The sequence below is a fragment of the Lipotes vexillifer genome, unplaced genomic scaffold (genome assembly GCF_000442215.2).
Source record: "Lipotes vexillifer unplaced genomic scaffold, Lipotes_vexillifer_v1.1 scaffold1145, whole genome shotgun sequence".
Classification (NCBI taxonomy): domain Eukaryota; kingdom Metazoa; phylum Chordata; class Mammalia; order Artiodactyla; family Lipotidae; genus Lipotes; species Lipotes vexillifer.
The window spans coordinates 265,754-278,012 of record NW_006778097.1 but is presented as its reverse complement, the minus strand read 5'-3'; the positions used below and the strand labels follow the sequence as shown (position 1 = coordinate 278,012).

The following is a 12,259-nucleotide window of genomic DNA, read 5'->3' as shown; positions in this document are numbered from 1 at the left end:
GGCAGGCGGGTTTAGGCTTCGGGGGCCAGGTCGGTCGGGTGGGTGGGTAGGTGTCTCCACAGTGAGTGCGTGCGTGGGCCAGCACGCGCGCGTTCCCTTACCCCCACCCCGATCCCTTTCCCCTTCTCCCCTAACCTACCCCACCCAGCTCCCCTCCTCAGGGGGCAGCAGTGCCGCTCCCTCCGTCCTTTCCTCCCTTACCCACCCTCACCCGCCCTTGTTTCTCCTTCCCCTGCCCGGGGCAGCCGCCGCCATGATCCTGCTGGAGGTGAACAACCGCATCATCGAGGAGACGCTCGCGCTTAAGTTCGAGAACGCGGCCGCCGGGTGAGCGCGCGCTGGGGGCCGGGGGCTGGTGGGTGGCGGGGGAGGCAGAGTTGACCCCTGCTAATCGTTCAGCCCCCAAGACATGGAGGAGGGAAGTGGGAGACCTGGCAGGGTGTGGGGACTGCCCAGGCGGTGTAGACGTGGGCGGTGATTGGGCGCGGTGGGGTGAGGGGCAGAGATGCATGGGGAGAGGCTCAGAGGAGGGATGCGGAAGCAGTGAGTGGACAGGAGAGCGCGTGCCAAAGTGCAGGAGACCTGTGGGACGTGAGGGTAGCTTGGGCCAGAACTCTCGCTGGAGGATCCCATTGCCTGCTGGAGCGAGCAGGGGACCACTTCCCTCTGTATTCCCCGTCATTGTTCAGAACCCGGAGAGAGCCCATTTGGGATTGGGTTGGAAGGAGTTTTCAGGAATTCCCAGGACTGGAGGAGGAAAGAAGATGCAGGCCCAGATCACCACCAGTCTTCTCGCTCCCCACCGCCCCCCCACCTCGTCTAAGGGAGCGGGAGGGAAGACTGAAGGCAGGCCCAGCCTTGCAGCCGGAAAACCCGATGATCTCTCTAGTTTACCTTCCCTGAACCCAGCTGTGAGAGACACTGGCCATTTTGTTACATTTCTCAAGCAAAGTTAGTCGTCCCCCACATCCACAGCCCTTCCTTATCGCTCTTCTGAGGTTCTAATAATCCTTTCCCCACCCGCTGTCGTCTATCTGGTTGTTTATCTTTTAAATTCTTATACCATACCCCTGGTCTGTGATTTCTTCTGCAGTAATTCTGGCCTAGATACACAGTTAAAAGCCTCCAGAGTCTATTAAGTTCTTAGATGAAACCTGTTTTTAGCCATTGGCTTTTTTAAAAGTGGGCTTTAGGACATGTTTCAAAGGCACCCTTCTCTGTCAAACACAAGAATCTGTAGAAGACAACCTCTTCCCCCAAAGCTGCTTTGCTTTTGTAATATATTTAAACCAAGGAGTTGGTTTTAGCTTCTAATTTTTGGTGGCCTGTGGCCAGTCCCTTTGCCTCATTTCCCCATCTGTGAGGATGAGGCTTCACATCTTGCTTACACAGTTGAGGAAATAAGTGCAAACCGTTTCTGGTGAACTGGGAACTAATAAAAAGAGAGCAAGTGCTTGGAGAGCCACAGATGGAAGAGGATCGGTGGAGGGGAAATTCTAAGTGGACATAATGAACTTGTGGCTTGGAGGCATTAAAAAAATACTTATAACCCACTGCTTAAATTGAATATATTGTCTGTCTCTTTTATAAGGCCGCAGATTTTATCTGTAAAGCAAAGCACAACGTTTCTTGAAGTAACACATACAGTGAGCAGTAGCTGCTGTTTCCTGCCAGGGACTGCAGTTGCTTATATTTTAGGCTAACTTGCTTCGTGTCTTCAGCCTCACTTACCAGTTGCTTTGCATTTTAAATGTTCAAACGAATCAGCTTAGTGGCTTATTTTGGGTGATTGCTCTGTCCTTTTTTGAGCAGTGTAGCACATAGGAGGAAGTTAAATTAACTTCTGCATTTTCACAGCTGATCTCAAGTGAATTCTCAAGTTTAGACTAGCAAAAAATGAGACCTGGGTGGTTATAAGCTGATCTACAAGATAAATGCCTGTGCATTTCAAGTAGAAGCATGCCTTGTAGTGTAGGAGTACCTTCACAACTTCTTGTTTGTTAATAACTTGTGATTCTGAAATGTAGCCCATTACTCAGAGCTTCAGCTCTTCTGCTTTTAGAACATTACTCTTAAAAAGAGCTACTAACCATTTCAGTGGGAGTAAAGTAGGCACTCAAGTCTGGAAGGCATAAGTTAGAACTTCTGGGACTTTTTTTTACAAAGTATATGTTGTAGCAATGTTGAATATTGGGGCAGGGCAGCAAGTTTTGGCTTTTATTCTGGCCCATCTTCCCTTTGAGGTGTGTCTTTAAGTAAGTGGGCTCAAAACGTATTCTGCTGTAAAGCACTTTGAAAATCTTTGAAAAGAGACTGTGATATTCAGCCGAGGAGGTAGGGCTTGCCTGGCATTGCAAATGTAACACCTAGCAGAAGCCTGTTTCTAGACGGAGTGTGAATTTCCAGGCATACCAGTAAGGTGAGGCAGCAGTAAAGTAGTTAAGAATTTATCAAGGTGCATGCCTAGCCAGAACTTCCAGAGAAGGGTAACTAGTGTGATAATCATAAACGTTTGTAGGCTTCTCCCAGTGCTCAGCACCAGGCAGGAACGGGAAAGGGGGACCTTTCTGAGAGCATTGGCAAAGTTACAGAGGACCAAAGGGGTGACACGTGTTGGGGTGGAGATCAGAGAAAGATTAAAGAAAGGCAGTAGTGCTGAGGAGAAACCCTGGAGATTTGAAAGGCTTGGCCCTTGTGGGAACATGCTGGGAGAGGTCAGCTCCACCCTGCTTTACACTTCTGAACAAACCAGTTGGGGAAATTAGGTTCTGAGCAGCCTTCCCCAGAGTGAATCTTCCATCTCCACGATGTCCAATAATGATAGCCAGTAACTACATGTGGCTAGTTAAGTTTAAATAAAAATTAATTAAAGTGAATTAAAATTAAGTTTCTCAGTGACACTAGCCACAGTTCTAGGGCTGAGTTGCCACATATGGCTAGGAGCAGCGGTATTTGGGTAGCAGAGATGTAGAACATTTCCATTATTGCAGAAAGTCTGCATTTGGAAATGCAGCACTGTTCCAGCTACTAAGAACATAAGCATGAGATAGTCTTAAAAATAGTTCTGTCGTATATACTTTAGAATACAGTTAGAGTAATTTTCCTTTTGAAGTTGATCTTATTTTAAATGCCTCTCAGAGCATGGTAATGGATTTATGGCAGGTCCTTCTCTATGGGCCTCTCATAGTGTACCCATGCCAGAGTAAATTGCAGCCTCGAACCATTGCCCAGCCTCCTTACCTGTGGACTGTGAGCACTGAAGGGTGTTGTACAGTATGAAACAGAAGAGAGTGATGCCTCTCATATCATCCTGCTGGGTCTTCTTGCCTGTGACATCCTACTAAAAGTCTAAATTTCCTTCGAATAAAGCGGTTCTGTCATCTAAATTGTTTAAGAATACATTTGGGGACTTCCCTGGTGGCACAGTGGTTAAGAATCCGCCTGCCAATGCAGGGAACGTGAGTTCGAGCCCTGGTCCAGGAAGATCCCACATGCCGCGGAGCAGCTAAGCCCGTGTGCCACAACTACTGAAGCCTGCGTGCCACAACTACTGAAGCCTGCGTGCCACAACTACTGAAGCCCACATGCCTAGAGCCTGTGCTCCGCAGCAAGTGAAGCCACCACAGTGAGAAGCCCGCGCACCGCAACAAAGAGTAGCCCCCCCGCTCTCTGCAATTAGAGAAAGCCCACGTGCAGCAGCAAAGACCCAACACAGCCAAAAATAAACAAACTTAAAAAAAAAAAAAGAATACATTTGGTCATGACACCCTTTTAATTTAGAGGCAGTTCCGACAAAGCCTAAGATTCATTCCAAACAATTTACCGGTTTTTTTTTTTTCCTACCACCCTACTGGGAAGGTGGCTTATTGGAATGATTTCTGTATCCTCACAGAATGATAGTTATTGGTAAATTGTCTTCCCAACAGCCTCCAAACTAAGAGACTGTGACTGATTAAGAAGCTATTTTGAACACTGCAGAAAACCTCATGTGCAGGTCTTGTCAACAGCATTTTGTTTTTGTTTTTTTAATCATTTAGGAAGTATTATCCAGGCCCCCAATTAAAGCAGAAGTAATCTGGAAAATTAATTTAATTCTTTTGTTAGTATATACACACCAAGAACCTTTACAGCCTCAGAAACTAGGCTTGTCGGCTTAGCTAGAGTCCAAAATTGAGGAAATGCTGTCAGATGCAAATTGCTGTTGATTTTAAGTGCATGCTGGCTCCTTGCCACAGCTGTGCATATTGTGGGGAGCTGTGGTTCTATGAGGGGGAGTGAAGCTCAGTAAGCAGGCTGTGCCAGTTGGGGTGGGCGAGGACTGTGGGAGGAGAAATTTGATAAAGGAATAAATTAAATCTTGCTGATACCTTGTTCTCATTCCCAAATATGCTGCATGTGTCCTCAGAGAGACATACTGGTTTGAAGTGATTTGGAATTAGGACATTGTTTAAGCATTTAGAAGAAACTGGATGTAGTGGCTGACTTGCTGAGACAATCTAGTTGGTCTTTTTACAGGTCACTGTAGTTACACACTGCTGCCCGCCCTCTGGCTGCCTTGGGACCACTTTGGGCATAAAGCCCCAGAGCTGCACTCTCTACGTGTGTACCAAACCTGTGACTCTTTAGGGGCAGGGCCTATGGTTTCATCATCTTTGTTTTCCCAGCATTCTCACTGTGTGTATAGTCAGCTTAATAAGTATTTTCTTGAAGCAATGGATGAAGCCAGATAGAATGGTTCTTAGTTGCTTTAGCAATTTATCACTTTTCTGACATTGTGTGAATGAGCTTTTAGACCCTCTTTGTTCTCCTTATTTTGAGACGTGGCTTAACGGAGAGTAGGACCACCCACCTCTTACCTAACATGATCCATTTTTCTAGGCTTTGCTCAAAAAGGAGGGTGGGAGCCTTAGAGAGGACTTAAACGAGAGTAATCAAAAACTTTATGGTGAGATGATGAGCAGAATTCAATAATTCCTCTAATTCAGCTTATGGAAGGGATAACGAGAAGAGGGACATAAATGCACAAAGGGGAACTGGATGCATTCGGGAGTAAAAACTCCAAAACCCTTAGTGAGAAAAGAGGATTGGACAATAACAGTTGCCAGGAGTTCATTAGTGACTGATTAGTGATTAGTTCTAGAAGCTTCCTTAGAAAAAGGATAAAAGGAAATTTTTTCTAAAGGATTTTAAGAATGGCTCTTGAAACCCATCTGAATGAATTGAATATGTTTTAGTGTCTTGTACTGTCCAGTCAGTAACCCTAAGGGCTTATCCTGGGGCCTTTATTCTAGGATTCCAGACATTATGACAGTCTGACAGTAATGTGGTTCTGTTTCTTCTTCTTGTGCTGACCAATTCCTGATACTGGGAGTTAACCACAATCCCAAAACCTCTCTCAACCATGACTCCAAAGTCTGATCTCTGATTCTACCTAGAAGAAAAACTAATTCATTGATCACCTTCTATGAACCAGGCACTTTACTATAAGCTTTAACGTGGTTTTGTTCCATTTCAGAGTGTGCCTGGGTGACAGACAGCAGTTCCAATAATACAGTTGACAAAACTGGGGCTCTTGGGAGTTGGAGAGCGGGTAGACGTATATATTAAGCATTGTACAGGCACCCTTCCCCGGTGATTCCTGGTATGTCACACACACAACATGACCATACCTGTGGCACATCTGGGTAAATGGTCTAGCCTAGAGATCCTGCCTCTGGGCTGCCCTAAGGGCTGTGGGGATCATTATCTCAACATATCTATAACTTAGTCACAAGACCCTGATTGGGAAACTTTGCTGTCCACATAGCATCTCGGTTAGTCTTCACAGCAACCTTGTGTGGTAGATGCTTTTAATCTCTGTTTTCTAGAAAAGGAATTTTAGGCTCGCAGACATTTGAGTAACATTGCCTGTGGTTACATAGCCAGTAAGGGACAGAACTTGAGGTGAAGAGTCAACTCTGAAAGACATGCTTTTTCTGTGATTAAACTCACCCCCAGCATCTGAAACTTTAGCAGACAGTGGAACAGAAAATAACTTAACGATTTACCCTTTTGGCCTATTAAATGGTACACTTTCTCCCAGACCAATCTTATTCCCCTCTAGCTCCATGATTTTAAACCACAAAAGTAAATAAGAAACACCTGGTCTTGGAATTGAGTCATGGCCCTGTCCTGGTGTATTTCCCTCTCTGTGCAGTGTCCATGTTGGGGCACAGAGTTCGCAGACCTCTGACTCCCAGCTGACGCCTCAGGAGGACTCGTTTGGCCCAGTGCTCTCCTCAGCAGCCTGCCTCTCTCCTCTACAACCTTTATGCAGCCATAAATAGTAAGCTAAAATATTAATGGCAGTGATTTGACAAATATTCCCAAGTCAGGCAGCAAACCACGTAGTATAGATCTTAGAGGCTTCTCCCAGTGGGGAGCTGTGCTCAGGGAACTTTACGGCCTAGAGAAATGCAGGATTTCAGAGTCAAAATGTTGGAACTCTAAGGTTTTTTATCTATACTTGATTTTTCTCTGTCTGTTGATGAGGTGAGAAAGTGAGGAACTCAGTCCTTCCTTGGCTGAATTAAAGCCTAAAGGTTAAAACAAAAGAAACCCAGCCGCCTACTAAGTGATACAATGTGGCCTTTATAAGCCTCCACCCTGCCTCTTTGGCACACACAGCCAGCCTTCCTCTGGAAAATGTGCTTCAGTGCTTCCTCCCGTTGTGCAGCCTCTTAATATTTCACTCAAGCGGGCCGTAGATTAACGTGTCTACTTCTTCCTTGGCTCCTGTTTTCTAGAAGTGAAAAATGGTGGTTGGCCAGTCATTGCCTTAGTCTGCAGGCTACAGTTTCAAATGAAAGATCGAAACAACTTAAATTTTTATACAGTTCTTTTCATCATATTCCGAACTCACTGCTTGTCCGTAAACCCACTTGATGCTTCGATTCTCAGACACCCAAAATACTTTTTCTAAGTCACATATGGATGGATGGCTTTGAAGAAGCAGAGTGGAACTTTGTATGTGATGTGTATAGGCTGATTTTACGACAGGGCTAACATATGCTTAGGAGAGGCCAGTTTCCTTGAAAGGCATTGTTTAGCTCTGCTGCAGCTTTTTAACAGTCATAAACCACGTTATCTATTCCATTATTTCCCAGCAACTCTGGAGGGTAACTCAGTCGTTGTTCCTTTTACAGGTGAGGGAGCGGAGATAGTAAAAGAGATACGCACTTGATCGTGAGGTCTTGAGCAAGCTAGGCAAGAATAAATATGAAAAGGTGTATATCTTGTCTGCTGGCCCATAAAACAAAGTGGAATCATTTGAGTTTTAGGGTGTTAGCTGATTAAACTGTAGAGTCTTCATTCGATTCCTACCATTGGGCTTTGAGGAGAAGTGAGGAAAACATGTAAAGTAGCTTTTCACTGGAGGTTAATTGACTGTTAGAAGTCCATGTTCCAGGCTCATCTGGGAATCGCCCAGAAGGTGTTAGACTGTCTTTGCCTTCCAGGATAAGTTCTTCTGTGTCTGTTCTCTTGTTTTATCTTTAGCAGTTGTGAGAGGTAGGTAGGACCATTTGTGTTCTCCCATTTCATAGATGAATAGGCAAGAAAAAGAAGGTGTGTAGTGTTAATTTGTCTGAAAACATGGTCCTAGAGAAAAGGCTAAAGTTGGAAAACAGGTGTCTTAACTGTTCTCAGTGATTTCGCAGTGTTATTTTGTGCTACACTTTATGGATGTACACACTGGAATTTAAAAACAAAACCAAAAACACTAGGGTGGAACCAAAGAGGGCTTTACTAAGGAGAGTGGTGAGTACTTTGCTCATGTAAGGGAGAGGGAAAGATGTGTAGGAAGACTAACAGATTGTCTTTGAAATGGAATAGAACTGTATCGTTTATGGCCTGAAATCATCCTTTCACTTTAAGTAAATTTGAACCATTCTATGCTCTGTTTAGCAGTTTTACTGCTGAGTGTGCTACCTCCACTGAGTATGTCCCGTGGGGGAGGGATTGACCAAAAGAGGGCATTTTTTGGGTCACATATACAAACGTGTCTATCATGGTCTTAAGGAGTTGAGAACTGAAGGTGAGCACAACCACAGCAGAGATTCCAGCGGCAAAGCAAAAGCTTTATCTGTGCTGCTTCCTTTTTTCAGTCCTCCACCCTAAATAACTACAAAGGTTTAGATGCATAAGAAAATGAATTGTATACCTGGATCAATGGTAAGTATAAGATTTTTACAGTTTGGTCTGATCTTAAATAAAGCTCAGGAGCCTTTTGCAAGTCCCCTTGAAGGCAAGCAGCAATATAGTTATATTGTTTTTTGGCTGCACCATGCGGCACGCAGAATCTTAGTTCCCTGACCAGGGATCGAACTCGTACCCCCTGCATTGGAAGTGCGGCGTCTTAACCACTGGACCACTAGGGAAGCCCCAGCAATATAGTTATCTTAACTAAAGGACTTGTTTTGTTTTGCAGAAACAAACCAGAAGCTGTAGAAGTAACATTTGCAGGTAAGTGCCTTTATCTCACCTACTAAGAAGAAGGCACAATATAAAAAATAGAAAATAAAATTCTTCCTAAAATAAGATTTTCAGGGCTACTATCTTGATTGTCTTCGTGGGGGGGGGTGGGTCTTTATTTTAGATGATTATTCCATGGATTTAGTGAGCTATATAAAGTTGCCTGCTGATATCTTAGAAGGTTGGGTTTAATTTTGTGGTACAAACTAAGGTTTTTTAAATTTGGAAATAATATGTTATTATCTTTAACCATCATCTTAGTGTGCCTAGCACTAGAGGAATGGGGAATCACAAAAGTGCTAGAGACCTGTTCCACAAGTCAGAGAGAGATGTTACTGCTTTCTTTTCCTAGAAAGAATTAGGTATTGATACTACTCACTTGCTGTGTGAACTTTGAGGAGGTGGATAGTCATGCTCTGTAGAAATGAGGGTACTTGGCTAGATGATCTTGGAACACTTTTTGCAGCTCTGCAGTGCTGTGACTTGGAGGCCAGGCACCATCCCCTTCCCCTCATACTAACTAGCAGTGCCAGATCTCCCTAAAGTAATTACACTCAGCACCTGGTTTCAGGAACTACAAGAGAGGGGAGGCCTGTGGAGTACAGAAACTTAAGGGATAACCAAATGCAGTGTGTGGGCTTGTTTGGATCCTAATTCAAATAAGACAAAAAAAAAAATTTTTTTTTTTGAAGCTGAAGTCTTCTTTATTGACAGAATCAACAGAACATGCATGGCAAAGGTGGCCACAACGTCCCAACACAGCACATTCTGACATTCAAATTAGACTTATTTAAATGTGGCTCCTTTTGATTCCTTCAACTTGGTATTGGTACTATGATGATTATCTGTGCACAGGGATTCTATATTGAAACAACCTCACTAACATCACCACTGTCACTCAGTTTTTGGAGACTAACAGCTTGGTCCAAATTTTAAAAAAGGTAATAGGCTAAAAGACAAAAAAAAAAAAGTCAGCTAAGCTATCAGGCCTAATCAAGAATGGCTTAATATTATTCATTCTCTTCTTTAAACATTTTACATAAGTAAGACAACAATATATATTTTTTAATTCTTGAGACAATATTTCGGTGCTTGACTGGATATTTGATATTAATAAATTGTTTTTTTTAATTTAGGCATGACAGTGGAATTGGGGTTGTTTTATTTTCTTTTCAACTGTCTTCTTTACCTTTTAGAGGTGTATTCTGAAATATTTATGGATGAAGTGACGTGTGCAATTTGCTTCAGAATAAATCATTGGGAAGGGGTGTGTCTAAGTGAAACAAGATTGGCCATATGTTGATAATTGTTGAAGCCATGGTGAGAATAGGGGTTTGTTATAAATTATATTTTATACATGTTTAAAATACATCACAATAAAGATTTTTTTTTCAAATTCTTTCAGCACCAAGCTGTGATTAAAGTAAAAATAGCTTTGTAATTTTAGAAAAGAGCAAAGAGATAGGTACTCTGTAATTCTATCTCAGTGTTTCTGCTGACTTTCCACATGGATTTAAAATAAATGCAGTTTTACTTATATGCCTACTTGTAAGGGAGACTTCCTTGTGGCCTGCAACATGTAGGCACGTACTTTGAGATATTATTCCCTATTCCCAAGTTAAGCAACCTTATTTGCTTTTCCTTGCAGATTTTGATGGAGTCCTCTATCATATTTCAAATCCTAATGGAGACAAAACAAAAGTAATGGTCAGTATTTCTTTGAAATTCTACAAGGAACTTCAGGCACATGGTGCTGATGAGGTAAGTTCCACATCACTTTTCCTTGGAACTCTTTTCCTCCTCACCTTTTCTTGGTAGCTTGCCACTCCTAGAAGATCCACGGCACTGAGTCATCCCTAGTGGCACAGGCCACTCTGGTTGGCTTGCTCACCTAACCAGGGGCTCTTGACTCTGTTTCCCATAGTCGTAAAGAAGGGTGTTTGCCAGAAAGAGTTTTGGTTCTTTGCTTGCCTGCTTTTTACTCTGAAGAAATAAAGATGTTCTCTAACCAATGAAAACAAAAACAGCTTTAGTTCTCAAAAAATGGAGCAAAGAATACTTTTCCTTGACCAAATACAAAAATAACTATCACAAGACTGAGATGGGTTCTGTTCTATTTCTGTTACATTGTGAAGTAGGTATATAACCTCTGACCTGTTTCAAGTTTACAGTCTTAATTTCTTATTTTGGAAATTTAGGCACAAATCTGCCCTTTCAATTTTTTAATTTAATGCTCTTTAGAGCTGGCCTCTTTAAGTATCTGCTCTTCTTTATGATTACCTTAGGGGAAATAAGAAAGGGTGTCCATGCGTTTTGAAACTCTTGATGGCCATGCTTTATTCACTGGCTTCTTTCAATGGGTTTGGTTCCTGTTGAACTATGTTTGCTCTGGGGAGAGCCATTTATGGAAGAAAGAAAATGCTATTACACCAGTGTGTGCACGTTGTGGTTGGGTCTCAAAGCAGGAAGTATGACTCAGTTCCTGAATCAGTTTTCAGATATCTTTTAGTTTTAACAAAGTAGGTTCTCCTTAATCTGGTGAATGAAGATACAGTCTGGTGAATGAAATCAGATATATTTTCTTTCTGATTAAGAGTAGTAGCTTTTGACTTCTTTAAAATTTATGTAATGAAAAAGGCTGTTTGCAAAAGAGTATAATCAAAATCTTAATAAAAATTAAAATTGATGTTAACCATGAAGAATACCGAGAGCCATACACCGTCACTCCCCTTACTTCTTCATATATGATTGGTCTGCCCTGTAAGTTCAAGGGTAGAGCTAAAACCTTTTCTGATTTGCCTCATAAATTCAAGGGAAGAAGGATGGTTTAGAAAATTTGTATTCAGGGTTATTTTACCCGAAAAGGAAGAGCTTCAGGAGAAAGACCTAGTCTTTTAAAGCATTTGAAAGATTATTAATTATGTAAGTGATACTGGCTGGCTCTTTACCAGATGAAGAGCAAGGGGAAACAAATGGCATTAAGCTGGCCGGGCATTAGATGAAGTGGAAGACGACTACCTGGAAAGAATTGTTGAACATTTGAACAAACAACTAAAAAATTGTGTGATCATTCTCCCTAGGTAGTCCTCTCTCTTTAAAGATAGAGGTGCAATAAGAACAATCCTTGGGAGAGAGAGAAGGTGTTAAGCTAGATTTCTTAAATCTCCTTTCCAGTCTGTGCTTTCCTTATGGTAGAACTCCAGAACACATTGCTATTCTCCTAGGTACCACAAGGGTCAAAGAAACAGCCCCACCCACTCAAGTGGGTGGAGTATGTAACATTCGCAGTGTTGGGGCAGAGTGCACAGTAAATGGCTCCCTGGGTTGGTTAAACAGTGACCAGCCTGGGATAACCACAGGAAGCTTGTTACTTTGTCACAGGCCCTTTTTCAAAGCAGAAAGCCTCAGCTGCTGGGGTGGGAAGGTCTGATCTTCTGGTGGCCTGTTGGAAGAGGGGGCACAAATTGAAAAGTGAATCATGGTTAAAAGTGCAAGTGAAGTCGGCAGGGAAGCGCTGGCTGGTTTTGCCAAGAGGAGGGAGCAGAGGAGTTGAATGTGGTGTAATTTTGGCTCTAAAAACCTCTTAGATCTTAGAGTATTAATTTGGTAACTTGGAATTAAACTAAATCTTAGGTGCTGTGGTTTCTCCCACATCTGATTTTCCCTTCCTCCAAGTACACACAGTACAGAATCGTAGCTAGTTAAAATTGTTAATGGGATATGTGTGTTACTTTTTTTTCCCCCCAGA

The 12,259-nt window shown here is 42.7% G+C and overlaps 1 protein-coding gene across 1 annotated transcript in view; it reads left to right on the top strand.

Annotated features, from left to right (window-relative positions):
* Positions 1 to 6: 6 nt before the first annotated feature.
* The window catches only part of ARPC2 (actin related protein 2/3 complex subunit 2), a 29,468-nt gene continuing 17,215 nt past the window's right edge, over positions 7 to 12,259 (top strand). The window contains exons 1-4 of the mRNA XM_007451426.1: positions 7 to 29; positions 246 to 327; positions 8,468 to 8,502; positions 10,160 to 10,272. Of these exons, the coding sequence (XP_007451488.1) occupies positions 254 to 327; positions 8,468 to 8,502; positions 10,160 to 10,272 (222 nt within the window). The 5' untranslated portion in view covers positions 7 to 29; positions 246 to 253. The remainder of the gene's footprint in view (positions 30 to 245; positions 328 to 8,467; positions 8,503 to 10,159; positions 10,273 to 12,259) is intronic.